Genomic DNA, 20244 nt, shown 5'->3' with positions numbered 1-20244 from the left:
CGACGATTTTATACAGTAGCCATTTTGTGTGGCACTCGACATAAAATCTCAAGTTTTGAGCAACTTTAGAAGTGTATTTTTCTTTTCCTCCTAAATGTGTGTCAAACCGTGTTCAAGAAATAAATGGACAGCCTCCTAATAATAAGCTGTAAACACATCATCCTATCATTTACTGCGCTACTTTCTAGAGCTTTAATGTGGTAACATGCCAGGCTGCAAAGCAATCACACATTTCTATTCAAGGCTATTTGTGTTTCTAATCCGTGTAGCTAATTACCGTATCATGACAGCTCTGGTTTGTAGGCAACATGTTTGGAACTGGTTGGGCTGAATGCCCAAATATATATATATATATATATATATATATATATATATATATATATATATATTTTTTTTTTTTTTTTAATCATTATTATGATTATATAAATAATTGTTGTCATTGTGTGGCTGAGATAAATGAAAAACCCGAAACAGCACTAACGAAACAGCAATGTCTTATGAAACCTCCTGCAGATTTATGTGTACAAAAAAAAAAAAAAAAAGAAAGGCATGCCTGTAACATCGCCAAGAGGCTGGACCGAGACGGCCTTAGTACGGCATAGACAGTGCTAAGTTCAGCTTCACTCTGACCGCTGTCAAGCTAATCACTTTCTTGGCCACCATGGGAAGCGTCGAGTGGCCGCGCCGTGGACACCGGCGATATCAATGGCAGGCAGACCTACAAACGGCCGCTCGCTCCTCTGTGCTCCTTATCTGAGCTGCAGTGAAGGGCTCTTGTTTATAAGCGATTCAGCCATCACTATCAACCTCCAACAGGTACACAGAGGAGCATTCACACTTTTACAGGACAATAACGTCAGCTCAAGTTAAAAATGGAGTTGACGTTTGGTGTTTTGCTAACACAACTAAAGTCAGAATTGTTGTTTCTGCGGGCAAGTTTGGATGTTGATGAGGGTGATTACAGCATTCCCCTTCAGTTACTTTACTGCAAATCGTACCACATATCGATGTAAAAGAGGCATCTGTCTGAGGGGAGCCTTTATGTGTACTCGGGGTCAGAATGACTGAAGAATTTTCATAATCGATCCTAATGTGATGAAAGCTGATTTCACGTAAAGACACCTGTTTTTTTTTTCCTGAGGGGGGTGATGTGTTTATTCGTTCCAGTCATACCTGCCAAGTCTCCTGTTTTATAAGAGACTCCTTTATTTTAATGGCCTCTCCCTATGTGCTCTCCTGCTATCACATTTCTCCCTTATCTCTCCCAAATTGGGGCGTTGCCCCTAATCTGGATTTAAAATGTATTTGCCGTTGTTATTTTCACACGTAAAGCTAGACAGTCACAAGATCCAGAAAGAACAAACCTCTTCTGATTTTGACCGCCAGATGAGAGAAGATGAGGGTGTTGAAGCGAAGGCAAGGGGCAGGCATTCCTATCGCAAGATTTGCTCTGGTTCTGTTTTATGTTCTGAAATGATGAGCAAAACATTCCATTTGCATTCTGTGATGAGATAGATTAGTCTGCAAAAAAAACATAAGAATCATAACTACATCATTGCTCAGCAGTGGAATGTCACACATAAAAATATTCATTTGATTTACATTTCCTGGTATGGTGAACAACTTTGATAGTGATTAGTGCTATTTCAAGTTGTTTCGCATGTACGATTTGTGTAAAATTAATAAGAGCAAATTATTGCAAAACATAAGCCCGAAGCCAACCTTCTGTTCTTTGTCAGATCGTCAACTTCCTCCGTCAATGCAATACTTTACAACACAATATAGTACTTTATTTACTTGGATTGTCATGGTCAGATATTAAAATGAGCTTGATTAAAAACATCCAACTGTGATGAATAAGCAAATAAAAATATCAGAACAGTCATGAGTTAATTTAATTATTATTGTAAACCATTCATTCAAATAAATAAATATTCAAATATGAAATAATAATGCACATCATTCATTCTTGGTTAAGATTCAAAATTGCGGCTATTCAATTGCCTTGATGAACAGAACATTTCATTTTAGTCGTTGAATGTTGCGCTTGATTAATTTTTTAATGCTTCTATTCAGCCAGCTCGTATTTGAGTGGCGGAGGAAGCAAACATGACACTAGAGATTGTATTTTCTTTTGTAGAGGCAGCACTTCATCATTAAATGATTACACTTGTCATTTAGCAGATACATCGGCAATCACAAATAACCCCCACCTGACCACCTCCATCAACAAGCAACCAATTATGTGCTGGCAATCAGATGCTAATCCGTGCATCCAATAACACACAAAAGTGTCTCTTTCACTGTGGAATTTCACATCACAGCCAAGTCATGCCAAGTCATGGGTGTAGAAACTCTGTTTAGGGGCGGCTATTATGTAAATTAGCTGTACTGTTATGTAACAGTGGGGCAGAAATGCAGACATTTTACGGAATTAATTTCACACTTGACGTGTGGCTGGAGATCCAACTATTTGTATAAAGGCATTTTCCATAATAAGTCCCCTTTCCAGAAAAAGAAAACAGTTCGAGTCATTTATTGTCACCTCCCATTATGCTTGAGCCATAACCAAAAGCTTCTGCCTCTCAAAGTTAAACACAATGGAAATCTAATTAATGTCATTGCTAAATGTACCTGTCCTACAATTCACCATTTTGCTATGCCCAAAATGACTGCTGTGAAAAAGGTTATGAAAGGAATTGGTGGCCTAATAGTTTGGCACATCGTTATGTCACAGCAAAGCCAATTGAGCAACATTGGGGGAAAAAGAGCATGACAGAGTTCATATCACATTATGTACCAGAGGTAACTAATATAATATGATTCTTAATAGCCTCTATTGAAAGTTCTCTTGGCAGCGCGCTTCCTTTCCTAAATGTCCTTCATGAGTCACCTGCCATCTCCAAACCCGGGCTGGCTGCATATGCTCTACCTATTGACTAAGCTCTATTAACCGCCATTCATAAAACGCACAATTGTCATACGTAGTGTGCCATAACCACCATTAAATTTGTTTCCATGTCTTGTCCAATCTCTTTATATTTTACATCTTTCTGTTGTAATGTTGTGACAATGCGTGGTGGCATTGTTTCCCTCAACCTTGATACTTTCGGGCTGGCGTCTAGGTTGTGGGTTTTATGGACACCTCGGAATATTTTAGAGTTCCATTAGTTGCTCAATGAAGACGAAACCGATGGCGTAGGCACTGCTCGCTACGTCAGCACGGGCCATGTCGGGTGTGTGTGTGTGTGTGTGTGTGTGTGCGTGTGTGTGTGAATGTGTGTGTGTTCGCCCGGTTCCTACGTAACAGATTGAGGGAATCACCCCACTCTCACTATGATGATGTTTGAGGGGGAGGAGGTTTGGTGCTGAGCCAGGAGGGAAGGGGTGTGCCTTTATAAGACGCCTCAGAGGAGGTATGTTTTCAGTTGTTGAAACCCTTAGCCTAAGGATACAAGCTGAGATTACAAACTCCCTTGTAGCCACAGAAGAAGCAGTCTGAGAATATCTCTACGTCACAGATAAAGGTAGGGACAATTTTTGTTTTGTCAGACTTTCTATAGTGCACTTTGCAACGTAAAAGTGCAACTTTTACAGCTTGGTGGCTCCTGGATGTAATTATTGTGGATAATCGATCCCAGAGGGATATTTTTATCATCACCTTGAACGTTTTCTCCTGCACTTGTGTTTTTGCTTTCTGCACCATTAGTAAAAGGTTTGTGATTTTGGATTTTGTCCTCAGAGATCGTTCTGTAAATATCCATCCACACCTGGAGGCATATCATCCTTTGCCGGAGAGTGTTGTTTTCCCCGCTACTTTATTTGTCTCCCTGTTGCACCTATGGTACCATCTTCACCCTCTGCAGCACCCACAGCACAACTGATTACTACTTAATTAACAAGATAGTCGCACGCTGTGCTGAGATAGCACTTAGCAGCACTTTGTAATGGGCTGAGGCGTAGCGGACTTAAATCCAACTGTAGTCACGGTTATACAAAGAAAGTGACCATTTTTTTAAACTAAAATCTCTATGCAGTAAGGACAGGCATTGACCAAATTTGCTTGATCGATTAAAGGAAATATTATCAATCAATTCATTATATATATATAATAAAATAATGACATATAATATTGCATCAAAGGAAAGTGTTTTTCCATTTACAAACTAGGCGAGACCAAATCAACAGCGCCTCTGCTGGTTACAGCTAAATAGTGCACTCTATCTCTATATTGCCACATTGCCTCATAATGATATTAATCGACAACCAATTCCACACTCGCAACAGAATTGTTAATGAGCAATTAATCCACACATCGATTATTTTGCTCAGCCCTAATTAGGTGTATATATGACACAAACAAAGGAATGATGAATTGAAACTACACGTTGGAAACATTTCATTTGTACTTTGTACATGTAGTACTTTCTACGATAATTCAATCCTCCTAGAGTACTGTGTTTGCAATATGTAACAGTCATAGTGATTCACGAAGGATTGTCAATGATGATGCTATAAAAGCACATTACAGAAAGTTGCGTGTTCACCTTTAAATTCACCGAGAGTATATTTAATGTAATTTAGGGATTAATGCAGTATTGCCAGTTATGGTAATATTGCGCTATATGTTGGCAACATTCCTTCACAAAGTACTTTTTACAATAACAAAGTTGAGTAGTGACACACAGAAAGTTATGAAGAAATTCCAATTATGATAATACAAAATTACATTTGGAAACATTTTTCCAGTCTGCAGTTTTTGCAATTTAAGATAAATAGCGGTCACCGGCTTAAGTCGATGCATTTTGCGTAAGCAGCTTTACTCTTTTGACTGGTGGTTCAATATTGCATGCAATATTAGACAACATAAGACAAAGGAAACCTTGAAAGAATTATGGAGGAGACTATCTCCTTCCAACATATAGGAACGAAGCCCAAGAAGGGAACCAGTCAAATGCTGTTATTATGCTAAGTGTATGCCAATGATGATTTTAATGATAATGGTAATGAATGTGCATAATCTTGAGCCATTATCAGCCAAGACGTTAGTCGCGCAGACGAGCGAGAAAATGGGTGCTTAACGTGCCATTCACAGATAAATGACTCTGCAGCGTGGAATTGTTTCATGAGGGATGAAGCATGTTTACAGGACATACTATATGTAGCAGCTTTTTGGACATGCAAGATGTATCTGTGTTTCATTGCGTGGTGCTCTACCGCCGTTGAGCTTATGCTGTGAAAATAACTCTGCTATGGGATGTTAATCACTAAAATGAGGGGAAGTTTCATTCATAGGAACAAAATATAACACACAGTAGAAAAACAACCTTATCTAATAAGCATCCAATTTCATGAAATGATATTTTTTTTACCCTGCAACCCTAAGTCTAAAACTGTCACTCCGCCAGGTCGGTATTGTAAAAGAGAACTTTTTCTCAATTGCCTTACCTGGATTTTTAAAAATTAAATTAAATAAATTGAAAAATATTGAAAAAGGTTAACTCCCCAAGTGCGTTTTGCTTTCCTTTGACTTGTTTGCTGTTTACATAAAAATGTGATGATGGCCATAGAACCGGACATAATTGCAATGTAGGAAATTGGTATGCCAGTCTCTGGCTGCTCAGTAAAACTCAGTCCACAAAAAGTCGATATAATATTAATATAATCTCCCTCTGCACATTTGTCACCTCCGTCACGCATTATTGACTTTGTTTTTGTTTTTTTCACTATGGTAACCAATTTTTTCACCTGTACGACAGTCAGGAATGTTGATGGGGACAGTTTGAATCAAATGAAACAGACCATTTTTCTAATTCTTTTCCTAGGGTAAAACTTCAAATTCCCAAAAAATTAGAGGTCAATTAGCCTGATGGAAAGTGGAAAAATGTGCGATTTGCTGATTAAGACAAGTTTTATTACAGTCTGCACCCCTCGCTCGCCCCCCACCAGTTTGCTGGACCATTTGGCAGTCCATCTTTTTCAGCCTCATTCCTCACCATTGTAAAAGTCTGAAGTGGTCGATTGCTTTCCTCTGGCTGCATGTCCAATGGATTTGTGCAAGTGTCAACGCGGCTTAAGAGCAAACGAATCAATGGTGAAACCATGTCAGCTGCCTAACGCTCTGCAGGATTTCTGCAATACTGTGTGCTGGAAAGTCACGCTGCAGACACTGGAGTATTGTCAGTGGCACATTGTCACATATTTGAAAACCTGCTTGCCTCGCCATAGCTTCATGTTTTGCACTCGACACAAGTCGGACATGAAATTAAACTCAAACAGTCTATCATAGCTTTTTGCCAATTGAATGTGACTGAAAACTGGAATGGAATTTGACAACACATCCCGAAAGAGGAAGTCAGCCCAAACATATTTTTTTCCCCCAGAATATGTTCTACAATATGTCCGGCCCACTAGTTGATGAATATTGCATTTGTGGAATATAATTTAAGCAGCAAAATGCGTCCACTTTTAGCCATCTCAGGGTTAGCTAGCTAAAAACGGATGCTAGCTAGAGCTAACTAAAAACGGGTGGATTTCAGGGTTGACTTCCTCTTTTAAACTCACTCCCCCACACACGTGTAAACTTGCAGCATCTTCAACGCGATGGTACATCGAACTATATATGACATTAATGTGTCTGCTCTTTGTTCTCTCCTGGTCACAGCATATTATTTTGAGGCCATTAACGCGGCGTCACGGCGGTTAAATGAGACGAGTGTTATTAGTGTGTGACTTCCAGTGTGCCCCCCAAGTATAAAGGACATATCTGCTGCTGGGAATGAGATGGATATCAACCAGTTAATCAGCACGGTGAAGCTATGTTCTCATTTCAGAGTACAACTGAGGGAAACAATGCTAATGATGTGCTCAAACGATCGAACGGGAGTGCTGTAGACTTAAGTCGGAATGTAAGGAATATCATATCTTCACTCCAATTTAGTGCCGTTGCGTGTGATGTTTGGGATGGGAGGAGAAGAAAAGCTGTGGTTTATTGAATTTCAGCTCAATTTGTTTCGTCTGTGATTAAAACCGAAGATAAGATAGATAAGAACGAAAGGCAATACAAGACAAGCGGTGCTGTGGCGGCCGTTACTGGGATCGTTCCTGCTGATATGGAGTCACATAAATTAAAATAGGACAACGGGAATTTAGAAGTTATCGTCTCCATTGCGTAGCATTGCACATTATCTCACATTTCTTAATAGGGGGCTATTAATAGTTTGATCATGACGCCAGCACCTTAACTCTTTATTTCTCTCATGTCATGGTCCTCATAATTTGTTAGTTCTGCCTCTGAGTGACAATAGGATGACTTGGGCGCTGCAGCAGGCCAGGTTATAAGTACAAATAATTGTGCCGGGCGCTGCTCAGCACACACGTATAAATTGGATTAAGAGCATTCTCTCAGATTAAGCATTTCAGCGTCGTTCCTGGGAGGAAGGTCAGTTACAAGTGCACCTTTTCCGCCACCGCACGCTGTTTATCTGTGGCTGCACAGGCTGGATTACAGTGCTCTGTGAGGTCATCCTGTAGTTTGCTGTGTGTCTTTTTATCTGTGTTTTTACAGGACCACGCTGTGTGTTTACTGTATGATAGTTGTTGCTATAAGTCTAAAACAACAAAATCATTTTAATGAGAAATATGTCATTGACAAAACAAAATCTCCCTTTTTTGCTCGGGCACTGTCAACACAGCACTGTCACTGTGTTCACAGGTGCTTTGAGTACTTTGAAGGTCGAAAAGAAGCAACGTATGTTTGCAATTTTACCCTTTGATGAGGAACTCGCTGAAAAACAAAACAGCAAGACTAGTATGCATTCATCAATTGGTGGAGTGTGTCAAGGATTGCATCAGTCCATTATTGAGCTTTTGTTTCAGCATGCGTGGTCACCTTGAAGAATTTAACATGGCACGCCACCTTTTTTGAGGCATTTCATGCATCACTATTGACAAGCACACACCAATATCAATTAAAAGTCTAGAAGCCAAAATCTCTCTACTGTGAAGCAGTGACTAGCCACATGCATGACACAAATAAGACTTTTTAGTTATAGAAAAATATGATTTCCTCAAGAAGGAAATCAACCCACACATATTTTTTCCAAGAAGATGTTCTCAGCAGGCCCACTAGTTGAAACACGACATTCTGATTAATTTTGCGTTTGTGGAATATAAATTAATCAGCAAAATGGACTCGTTTTTAGCCATCTCTGGGGGCGGCCATTTTGTCACTTAGGTCGACTGAAAATGACATCACAACTACTCAGGGCTCAGGTAACAACCAATCACAGCTCAGCTTCAGAAAACAGGTCAGCCAGATGGCTAAAAACGAGTGGATTAACTCTTACTCCACAAACGCAATATTTATCAGAATGCCTTGTTTCAACTAGTGGGCTTGCACAGAACATATGCTTCAAAAATATATGATATTTTGCATCAAAGACATTAGCAGAAGCTAATGCTGGTTATCAGACGCTAGTACTGCTAGCTCTGTTAGCGAATGCTATAGTCTGTGCTAATACTGCTGCTCTGCTTTCCTTTTGCCATTGACATGATAGTGTTTCGGCTGCGACTTGAAAGTGGCTCTTTTGCTCAGAAACTTAAACCAGCCTGGCTACCAGGTCATTGGCAGAGAAAATCAGTGTGGAGGTTGTTATAATAGAAATGAACCCCACTGTTGCATGCAGTGAAGTGCACAACTCACAGGCACGCTTTCAGCAACAAGCAGATAAAGAATTATTTGTATGAGGAAAACAAATGTCAATTTTCCATTACCCAGTCTTGGATGACCCCTGTCTCTAGGTGGATGGCGTAAAAATAAAAAAAAGAGTCAAAAAGAAAAGACAGCATGAGTCTGAACCCCAACTGAGCACAAAGGTTGTAATGGTAACCAACATGGCTTCCCAATCCACTATGGCCCTGTAATGAACACTCGAATGTCATCGGCCTTATGTCTCAAAACTGTCTTTGGATTTTTCACAGAAAATATCACGGCTGCTCAAATAGATAAGGTGTGATCAGATGGCAAACTGGTGGGAACTATTTTTCCTTTGAGGACAATATGTTTTGTAGCCCACAGAGGTAATAGAGCGATTTGGCACTGTGGGGCATCTCTCATGTGGTTTGCCAACAAATTTCCATTACTTTTTTTTTTTTTCAATACAACTTGTCATTGTGTTGAGGGGTGAGCTGCAGCCGACCTAGCTGACTTTGGGTGAGAAGTGGGACTGGACTGATCGCTAGTCAAACGCATGGCACATTCAGACTATTCACTCTCTCTTATACATTTATGAATAATTCAGAATTTTCAATGAGCCAAAAATGCATGATTTTTGGGGGGGGAGGAAGCCTCTGTTTACTATCTGTTATTTATATTATTAGAATTGGGGGGGTAGTGGAGGTGAGGGGAGCTGAATCAGTATTATAATCACAGTCTTTGTCTTTCTTCTTTCACACATTAAACTAATCTTTACTGGGGTACTATCTTAGATCAACACATTTTGATCAAGAGGCCACAGAATGTACGGCGATAAAACACTAATGAATCTCCTCGGGTTGTAAGGAATTAATCGAGTAACGTTTATGACCCGTGGGGTGTAATATGCAGAACGGGGAATTTTAATCATTTCCCACCCTAAAAAGTAACCACATCTTCAGAAACGGCCCGGAACCTTGGCAATATGTCAATAGGGATGAGCGATCCTGGCCATTAATTCATACGTAGGTGCAGGAATGGAGAAAGAGAAAGGAGCGGGTTAGAAATGGTGCAACATGAGCGTCTGAGTGGATGCAAACTAGAGAGCAAGAAAGTAACAAAGAAAGAGACACAGGCAGACCTCTAGGTTATCTGGGCATTAGCAGACTCCTTTGTGCCTTTCAGTTGCATGTCGGCGACTAATGGACGAGATAGAGTGAGTCACAGCACCAAGCTTTTTCTTCCCTTGTCCCCTTTTTTCCCATTCATGTCACCTTGCACACCCTCCGCCCATTCGCACCCTTCATCACAGCTGCTGATGCAAATTTTCAATCACTAATAGTTTTTATTAATAACTTGCACAGCGCTTCTCAAAACCCTACTCTTGAAAAGTTCTACGTGCAAACACATCCCATTAGGCTCTCTTTTAAAAAAGTGGTAGGGACAGACTTTGTTCCTGTGTATTTTTAAGCTTAGGTAAGGTATGTATTCAGGAAAAGCAGAGTAAAAGCACCACGCTAGTGGTCCTTGTATGAATGCTCTGATTGATTCCTGTTTTCAAAGGTAAAACAACAATTTCAGGGTCTTCGTTAACACTAATGGAAGCACAAAACAAGCCCGGTTGTTGTCGTATGCGGTTTTGAGTCTGGGTAAAAGCATTAAGGTGATGATGGAAGGACTATTTTGGAGAGCAGAAGGACATCTGCCTCTTTGCTCTGGTCCATTTTCATTATTTATTTCGGTGCCTTCCTTCATTTAGAAGGAAAAGCTTGCTTTATTACTGACTGTTGATCTTCTTTTGTAATGCAACTATGCCAGTAATGAGCTCCTAGGCTCTTGGCAAGAGGTCTTAGAGGGCATAGAGAGGAAAGCATAATATGTACAATGGATACTCTATACACACACACACACACACACATACATATATATATATATATATATATATATATATATATATATATATATATATATATATATATATATATATATATATGAAATGTTACAAGATATGGACAAGCTGTCACAGTTGTCAGATGGCCCTCAGCACAATAACAATTGAGAAAAGGGTTTGCTGATAAACACCAAGACCCAAGGTTACATCAAAAGAAATGCTGTTTTGCTGCAATTTCTGCTGCAAAATGGCTTTTGGGGAAACATCAAATGTGCAAACTTGTCATAACAACTATTATTATAAATTGCTATTTATATAAATGGGCTTGTCCAAAGTTATGCATGGAGCTTTGAGGAGTTGCAGAGCAAGCATCTTGTAAATGACACACCATGACCATTTTCGATGGTAGGAAAATGTCTTGTGATGTGAAAGGAATCACATTTGGTGACCCGACCCGGTTCAAGTGTTCAAATTGGATCCTGCACACAACGTAATACTGTCGACAAAAATAACAATGCGGTCAAAACAAAAAAATATAATTAGCTATCTTTTGGGGGATGAATAACATTTTGAAATTAATATTGTTACGAAAAGGACATTAATACAATATTTTGGAGTGTGTCTCTTCATCCAGAAGAATATTTGTCAATTCACTGATCAAGGAGGTTAGGATGTGGTTCACAATTTCTCTTGGGGTTTATCGCAAGGGTGTCTGATAGGTTTGAGGTCTGGGCTCCACACAACGCTTAGAATTCATGTTTGAATAATTAATTGATGATTGATATCCGATTTGTTTTGTCTTATGACACTAAGCATAAAATTTTCATTGGATATGCTGCGCTTGTATGGCCTTTCTCCAGGTCGTCCCTTTACATCATCCGCAAGTGGAGATCTTGCACTGCCTTCGAAATGTACTTTGCGTGCGCTGATCTCCCGCATGGACTTGTAGACTGCGCGCCTCTTTTGCACTGACTTTAAGGGGAATGAGGGGAGCCGCTTCGATTGGGTGGGAATCAATTCGGCTGCGTTGACTCCCACAACGGCGCAAGCTCCCATTTCTAACGGCGTCCGCGTGTGGAAATTCCAAAAGAAAGACAGCTCTACCCATGCGCCCAGTTATACTTCTCTTTGTGCTAGACATGCGCTGGGTATGAAAATAGGGCCCATAGTCTTCAATTCCCCGAAAATGTAACTGTAAATGAATGTAATATGGGAACATTAATATGGAACATTGGTGACAGATTTGTGTGTAAAACGCAATGAAGACGCAGTGCACGGGCTTAAGTTATTGTTAATGTGGAAGAGTGTGTAAAAGCGGTCTTTGTATTGATAGAACACATTCAAGCTCGGCATCAGCATGAATACCGTGTTGGGTCACCAATTTGCTCATTAACTGGATCAGAGAGAACCACTTAAGGGAGAACACAACAGCATAAAATGGACTTAGTCAGCAGGCAGGTGGTGATCATTCCAAACATTTCAGTCGGGCAAACAAACATCTCCCTGATGATTTCCCATGAAGCCTTGCATGTGTACTTCTAAATGGCCCACTGCTACTCACAGCCTCTTTCACATGCTATTGACTATGTGTAATGTGACTACATGGGAATGGTCACAGTGAGCTATTCTCCTCTATTTTTTTTATTTTTTTTATTTGAATATGCGCCCCAGTGAATCCATAAATATTCCACCCACTCTGTTGCTTGTCAAAGATTTTCACTCACTCTCAATATAATGTACTGAGTGCAATATTATTGAGTCATCAGTAGCTCACGTCGCTGTCTTCACATGAAGACATTTACAAATGGGAACTTAAGTACACGGCAGCCCATGTTGTAAATTATTGATTTTTGATTGATGACAAATGCGATTTGTTTTTTTGTTTTTTAAAAAGCAAGTCAACGCCCAGTCAACCCCCATTTTTTCCCAGAATATGTTCTAAGAAGGCCCCTAGTCGAAGCACAGCATTCTGATTAATATTTTTAGCTAGCTCAGGGGGCGGCCATTTTGTCACTTCTGTCGACTGAATATGACATTGAAGTTGCTCAGGGCTCAGATCATCCAATCACGGCTGGCTCAGCTTTAGAAAACAGGTGAGCCGTGATTGGTTGTTATCTGAGCCCTGAGTAACTTCGATGTCATCTTCAGTCAACAGAAATGACAAAATGGCCGCCCCTGAGATGGCTAAAAATGGGGGCATTTTGCTGCTTAACTTATATTCCACAAACACAATATTAATCAGAATGCCATATTTCAACTAGTGGGCCTGCATAGAACATATCCTAGAAAAAAAATGTTTGGGATGACTTCTGCTTTAAGGGAATTAATCCAATTCCATTAAAAAATGGTAGTTGATTTGAATGTGCTACATAATACTAAAAATTACATGGATGCTTTATAAAAGTGCTAAAGATTGTGTTTCCTCAAAATATCAACAATATGAATACGTTTCCAAATTCAAATAAAATCAATAAAAATGACAAAGCACAAAAGTTAAAACAAAAGCTGTTAACTGTCTCCTTTGCGCAAATATGGTGGACGCAGCAGACCGGCAATTATGAATTCACTATATCCCCCAATGTAAGTTGATGGGTGTGTACAAGTGCCATTTCATGAAATTGGAGAGAACAGACTTCAAAAATATTCTGAAAACACAACATAGTTAGGAAGTATACAGTTAAATATGTCACTTCCCTCAGCACTGGTGAACGATGCTTGAACATTTAGCATCTGTTTGTTGAAAAACATGCTAGTAGGCATAATAAACTGAACAACTACTGTGTTTACAGACAAAAGCACCCAAAGCTCAATATTTACTGAGCATAGCAAGCACATGTGGTTTATCTTGTTTGTGATCCATAAACCAACAAGCCAGGCAGCTGTGTATGAGCAAAAGCAATTTAGAATGATCTGAGTGGCTGTTTTTCCCCCCTGTAACCTGTCATATTAGACGATACGGGGGCCACCCACATGATAGATGGGGTCCTGACCGTCCTGGAGAGGCGGCATTGAATAGAGACCAATGTTACCGTCCTTTGATATTTTCAGGAGTGCAGCTTTTTAGTATACATCAAGCATCATCATTTTGGCTCCTCGTGTGGGAGTTCACTGCACACTCTTCAGAATGGACTCTGTATGCCTCACTATGAGAAACAAAAATCATGTGATTTCTCCCATCTGTGAAGACAAATATGATGGAAATAAAAATGTATAAATATATGATATGATGATGTACTCATTTTGGATAGCTAGCACTTATGATAATAAACATTTTCAGGGGGAGTTGGAGTCAATCCCAAGTTATTTAGGGTAGACATTGGGTCCCTTTTTTGCTGCACAAATCCACTTAAAGAAATCTCGGTGTTCTTTATGACTTCCATTCATGCGCGTTGCTTCACGTGAACTATTTTTTTTTTTTCATTCATTGCATCTGGTTGCGCTCGCCATTTATCACGCCAACACTATCCAATTCCGGCTGTTGGCTGGACAATTTCCCACCACCAACGCTTGGCCCTACCAACAACAACAAAATCAAGCTAATAATTCCGTGAAATAGGACCTGATGCAATCCCGTGTAACTGCTTTCTTTCCCTTAGGCTGGACTTCCATCCCTGACCTTATCCAACTGTTTGTCCTTCTTGACTCCCCTGCTTGTTGGGCTCCCGTTTGATCCTGCCTGCGTGGGTGTGCCGAGCCATGAAGATCCCTCTGTGGTGCCTGCTGGTTCTGCTTCCGTGTTTCTTCCCCACTGGACGCGGTGACTGCCAGGGGGAGTGTGTGGCCTGCGGTCTGCTCCTTCAGCAGCTTCAGCAGCAGCAGCAAGTGCATCAAGCCTTTGACACCATGGTATGTGTGTTTGTTTCAGTTTCACCACAATTTTTTTTTTCTTTAGAATTTTTGCAAAAAATAGGTATCAGGACTGAAACAATAGCAAAATGTGTGAGTTAGATACACCCCAAAAGTTTCCCCCCCTTATTTAGTAGTTAATTTAATAGCGCAAATGCTCATTTCTCATATCTATGTGTCTGCATGGTCCTGTGCGCGCGCGTCGGTTTTTGCCCCCCGTGAATCTGCATATCCTGATATCACAAAACTGCCGCCGGCCTCACTCACGTCTGGAGTCGGGAACAATGAATAGCTCAGGGGATTCCATCTTTGGCTCAATGAGAAGGCGGCTAACACAATGAGGAGCTGATAAAATGTGTCAGTCAGCGTTGTAAGCCCAGCCCGATGAAACTAAGCAGCAGTCAATTACATAGTTCTATTACATCTTCCATAAAGGTCCCAGCTGTCTTCCTCGGTATCATTATTGGCTAAATTAGCCATCCAGCCACAATTCAAGGTTGCCCACCGGCTGTTTTTACTCAGTGGCGTTTCTCTCTCTCTCGCTGTTTGGAAATGAGATTGTGTGCAAGGGCGACTTTAGGTTGAGTTCAGGGTGGAATTGCATTCAGTCTGTGCGAAGCACAGCTGTGCCAAAATACACTCTCAGCGTGGCTGTGGACTCGTGTGGAGGATTTGTTATAATGCAACTAAATTGCTTGGCTATTAAAAGTCAGTATTATTAACGTGCATTAAGTATCACAGCAGTTTCTTGGGTATTTTTTCCCCATGTAGTCAAGTTATGTATTTGTAATCCTCTATTGCACTAGGAACCATATCTGGTGGATGTTGAAAATGCGCCCAGCACGTCGCAATGTGAGGCTGTAGTGATTTGATCCACTCAATCAGAGACGCACAATAATGATAATAACGAAAAATAATGACGTTATAATGGCACACCATTGGAAACTTAAAGCCTCTAAGGGTCCGCATGCTCACCCTGTAGTGCTTTGTCTTTTTAATGCCGACGATGATCTTTCCACAGACACCGTTTTAGCTGACGCAATGAGGGTAAAATGGAGTGAATTTTCCTCTACCTGTACAGTCAGGATCAAATCCATTTCGGGCAAAAAGCAGAAGACGCTAGGCTAACCTATGATATGGATATATGTTTGTAGAACGGCACCGACAACCTGCGTGCTCATGTACGCCCCTATTAGTAGAGCTGCCACATCCACATGCCTGCCACAGTGTGGAGGCAGAATACTGTCCGCCTCACCTTGCGCTTTATCTGCGGTTTTATGCGATCAGCAAAACTAAATATGGAACACACAAATATTAGAATGGGTGAGGCGGCCCTTGCCAAAAGCCTCGTCTTTAGTTGTACAGTCATTTGTTCAATAGATGGCACTGTTGCGTCGTCCCCTTTCTGCTTTTTTGTGAAGGATTGGGCAATCTGAGGTGAGGCTGATGACTCACTGCTGCACTTCCTGTCTCGCCGCTGTCTTTCAACAGGAAATATGGCAATTCAGGAATTTTCATAATCAAGCCATGGATGGTATTTAATCAAAAAGAAAATTAATCAGAGAAGGCGAGGCCGTGCCTCACCGGCCTCCCGATTGCACATCTCTGCCCCATAGTAAGAAACGTTGGGCCACTTTGAACGTCCTCTTAATTAAAGTAGACGTACTATGGTGGTGGATTTCGGTAGGCGCCAGCACTCTTCACCTGCACCAGTGAATATCCGGGGAACAGATGTTGAGAGAGTCTCAACTTACAAGTACCTGGGTGTTCATCTGAACAATAAACTGGACTGGTGCGACAACACAGACGCCCTCTATAGGAAGAGTCAGAGCAGACTCTTCCTACTCAGGAGACTGAGGTCTTTTGGGGTTCAGGGGACACTCCTCAGGAACTTTTATGACTCGGTGGTTGCATCGGTCATCTTCCAGGGAGTGGTCACCTGGGCAGGCGGCGTCTCGGCCCGGGACAAGAAGCGGCTGGACAAACTGGTCAAGAGGGCCGGCTCTGTCCTGGGCTGCTCCCTGGACTCTGTGGACTCGGTGGGGGACAGGAGGATGTTGGCCAAGCTGTCATCAATGCTGGGCAACCCGGACCACCCCCTCCAGGGCACCCTAACAGCACTCCATAGCACCTTCAGTGACAGACTGTTACACCCTCGCTGTGCAAAGGAGAGATTCCGCCGTTCCTTCTTGCCTGCTGCTGTCAGACTCTTTAACAAGAACATTGTGTAGTCTCTACAAACTGGCGGTCATTAGTGCAATTGTGCAGTCCTGCACCTGAGCTCGTATCGTGCAATACCCAATATTCCCCACTACTGTAATACCGTGCAATACTCAACATTCCCCACTACTGTTAGTCTAGTTTTATTTTTATCCAATGCTGTTCCTTACATTTCACTACAGCACTGCAGCACTGTCACTTAGAGTATTTTTTCCTCTGTACTATGTACAGGCCGAAATGAGTGTTCCTCATATTTTTTATGTAGATGTAGGTTGGTGTGTATACACATGTGTATATACACGTTACTGCGTATATCTACATAGGTTTGATTCTAAATGTTTGCCGTCAATGTTATACATTAATGGCCACATTATGCCGCCGCCCCTGTGTGACCTATATCTTTGCTACTGTAACAACGAAAATTTCCCCACTGTGGGATCAATAAAGGCATTCTTATCTTCTTATCTTATCTTATCTTATGGTAAATGGCATTAGTTGACCAAATTTTAATCACGTTAAAGCAAAAGTTAAGTCCTTTTTTTTTAAGTCCATACAAACAATTGTTCGTCATTAATCATAATCAGAATTATCTTTACTGGACAAATGTGTTAAAAACACACAAATGGGAAACATGTCTCTGGTAACAAGCAACTACAACAAAATGAACATTTAGTGCGTAAAACATAAATGAGTCGTTAAGCAATATAATACCATCAGTGCAATACCACCGAACCATGACAGCAGTGCAAATTATATTGGTTACTTTGTCCCCCATTAACAGAGAGCAAAGCACACTTTTAAGATCTTATAGTGTAGGATGTCTTTAACCTTTTGGGTTTTTTTTATATCCCCTGGTCCTCACAAGATGATGAAAATATGACCAATACACACGCTGCCTCTCAGTCATAAACTCCTTTAGATTGTTTCATTGATCTCACGTGGAGATTCCCCTGGTGCGCTCATTTCATTTAGGACGGATAATTAATTTCCGTTGATAGATTCACAGCAGAACTCCCTCCGCGCTCATCCCCTTTGATGTCTGCAGGTTTCCGATAACAATTCATCTCATTTAGTCAAGATTTGACAAGTAAATGGGCTTTGCTTCTTACGTCAAACTGAAATTTTCCAGGCGAGGGGCGGCGGGACGGAAAATGTAGTGCACAAATTTCAGGAAGATGTAAGTGACTATCCTATTGACAGGAAAAGAAATGAAACCCATGTAAGTGTATAAGTCATTATCTTACTCTAGATTTTGACCATAAATTGCTCATCCTTGTCTCATAAGTCACCTTAGAGATTTTAGTCATGTAGCCAAAATGTGGTGACACTGTATAAAGGTCACTAAAATTGCACAGAGAGAGGTCTCTCTAAAAACTTGATTTCGAAAACATCATATATCAAATATTTCCTCAGGTTGAAGAGCTAAAAAAAAAAAAATGACATCCAAATAATTGGTATTTTCTGTCCATTTGCTTCTGTCAATCATTGTGCTGAAATAGATGTCGCGTTTATCACATGATGGACGTGTTCTATTAGTTCCTGACTTTTCCTATGCTGTGAACGCTGCATGAGGGAGAGCCCCATTAACTTCCTGACATGTTGGCCACCCAGACCAAGTCCCTCTCAGCTTGAGATACAGGGAAGCATTCACTTGGTGAAGATTTACAACATGAATGATGAATCATTTTGTATTAATGGCGCTGAATTTACAAATACACTTTTTTACCACCCTCTTACAGACAATAAATAAAGTGCTGTCTAAACAATATTTACCCATTAACTCAACCAGTAATGTTAGCACTGATGCTAATGCTAAAGCAACATGAGCTGTGTCCTGGCCCGGTATACTATTCTTTATATATAAAATAATTTTGAAGTTGAAGCTTTGCGTGCAATTATTGCATATTGCTGTTATTTCTTATAATGAAGAATGACTGCAGTAATTACTACAGTAGCATCGATTTGAATCCCATTTACAACATATGGCCTCTTTCAAATTTGACTGTTTAAAAACTAGCGCATTTGTTTTGTGTGCATATGATGCTTTCAATAGGTCTCTGATTTTTACATCCACTCAAATGGCTCCTGTGGCCCAACAAGCGTTAATTTGGATCAGCCTTTAAATTTTGCACCTTGTACTACATTCGGAGTCTGGAAACAAATACCTCTCATGCCTCACAGATGACAGCTTCAAATCATGTGTTAAGATGAAGGTTGAGCGGCAAAAATCACATTAACCAGGCACAATGAGTATTCTATTTGGTTATTATTTTGCCAATACAAATTCTGCATCGGTGTGCATTAGCCTAATGAGGTGCTAAAGAAAATGGATGGATGACTACTAGCTTAGCGCCATTTTCCCCCCTCATGTCAAGTATCTGCATTAACACGCAGCTTCCTTGTGTCAACAGGTGTGCGTTTTAGAGTGCAAAGGTCAGGTCTCCTCCTCGCTCACCTGGGAGTTGTGTGAGCGCACCCTGAACCTCGCCATCTACCCTCCGTTTGCCGAGGAAGGCGCCCTTCTCAAAAGCACGGCGGGAGAGCTGCAGATGACCTCTCTGGATCTGACCTCTGATAGTGAACTGCAATCGGCGGCTGCGCAACCTTACCAAGAGGGGGATGAGGACCTGGTTGAGGCGCCCTTTGAGCAGCGCCGTGTCCATTATGACTCATCGCTGCTCGAATCGTCAGAGGCAGGGGAGGACGTGCAGAGTCTGGCTCTCCACCTGAATGACGGCGAGCAGAGGGAAGGTGGGAATGTCAGCGAGCAGGATGAAAGCTCAGAGGCCGTTAGCTTATCCAAACGCTTTGGCGGATTTCAGCGGGGCCGCCACGGTTACAGGAAGTTGATTGGCTCCCCCGCGAGACACTTACAGAAGCGCTACGGAGGCTTCATAGGCGTCCGCAAATCTGCCCGGAAATGGAACAGTCAGAAACGGGTCAACCAGCTGCTCAGGCAGTACCTCGGCATGAGGAGCAGCCGCAGCGGCCGCTTCAACTTCTCCCCGGTAACAAGAGTCTGGAGGCAAAACAAACTGTAAACATGTTGCCCAAAATCCTGCTACGCATACCTCAACCAGTCATCTTTTCAACAGTCCGAACTGTGACTTCCACCATCGTCGTCGGCTCTTTGTGTCCAACAAGTAAAACAAGGAATGCTTTGACCATGATCAATATTTATCATGCCATCCTGTGAAATAAAAGAATTTAGAGAAGTGCAATTGAATATATTTTTGTGTGTCGGTGCAACCAGAGAGACAGGCCAAATGAGATTGGAAAAACAAGGTGTGACTTTTGACTGCACTTTCATGAATGGTACTTAAAAGTCATTTGCACTTTATTTTGGAAACCCTGACAGACCAGCTAGCTCTCATTAGTTGTGTTGAATTGAAATTGAATTCAATTGAAATGTCTAGACTTGGAAGTTTAAAATGCTGGTGCTCAGACGAGTGGTGCAGTCTGTAATTCAGGAGTGTTAAACTTTTTTTTTTGTAGATCAAGTTGCCCTCAGTGGGCCAGTTTTAACCATGAAACAACATTAATGAATAATCGCTAGGTTATGTAAAATTACGCAAAAAATCACTCATACCTT

At 41.1% G+C, this 20244-nt stretch overlaps 2 protein-coding genes across 5 annotated transcripts in view; one reads left to right on the top strand and one right to left on the bottom strand.

Moving 5' to 3' along the window:
• The window catches only part of LOC147127978 (serine/threonine-protein kinase pdik1l-B), a 40389-nt gene that overhangs the window by 19690 nt on the left and 455 nt on the right, over positions 1-20244 (bottom strand). For 2 of the 4 annotated variants that reach the window (XR_015083750.1, XR_015083749.1), the window contains exons 2-4: positions 19527-19671; positions 19108-19378; positions 1365-1521 (exon numbers count right to left, since the gene is read on the bottom strand). The gene's annotated coding sequence lies outside the window, so the exon portion shown is untranslated. Of the gene's footprint in view, positions 1-1364; positions 1721-19107; positions 19379-19526; positions 19672-20244 lie in introns of those variants that run through there. The other 2 variants (XR_015083752.1, XR_015083751.1) reach the window with 2 other exon arrangements.
• pnocb (prepronociceptin b) lies at positions 3420-19878 on the top strand. The gene is made up of 3 exons (XM_086018210.1): positions 3420-3527; positions 14183-14432; positions 19064-19878. The coding sequence occupies exons 2-3, from the start codon at positions 14283-14285 to the stop codon at positions 19691-19693; spliced, it is 780 nt and encodes a 259-aa protein (XP_085874336.1). The 5' UTR covers positions 3420-3527; positions 14183-14282; the 3' UTR covers positions 19694-19878.

The sequence above is a fragment of the Filicampus tigris genome, chromosome 20, assembly GCF_054856515.1.
Source record: "Filicampus tigris isolate MCC_2025a chromosome 20, RoL_Ftig_1.0, whole genome shotgun sequence".
Classification (NCBI taxonomy): Eukaryota; Metazoa; Chordata; class Actinopteri; order Syngnathiformes; family Syngnathidae; genus Filicampus; species Filicampus tigris.
Note: the sequence above shows the minus strand (reverse complement) of the source record. Positions and strands in the feature narration are given on the sequence as shown.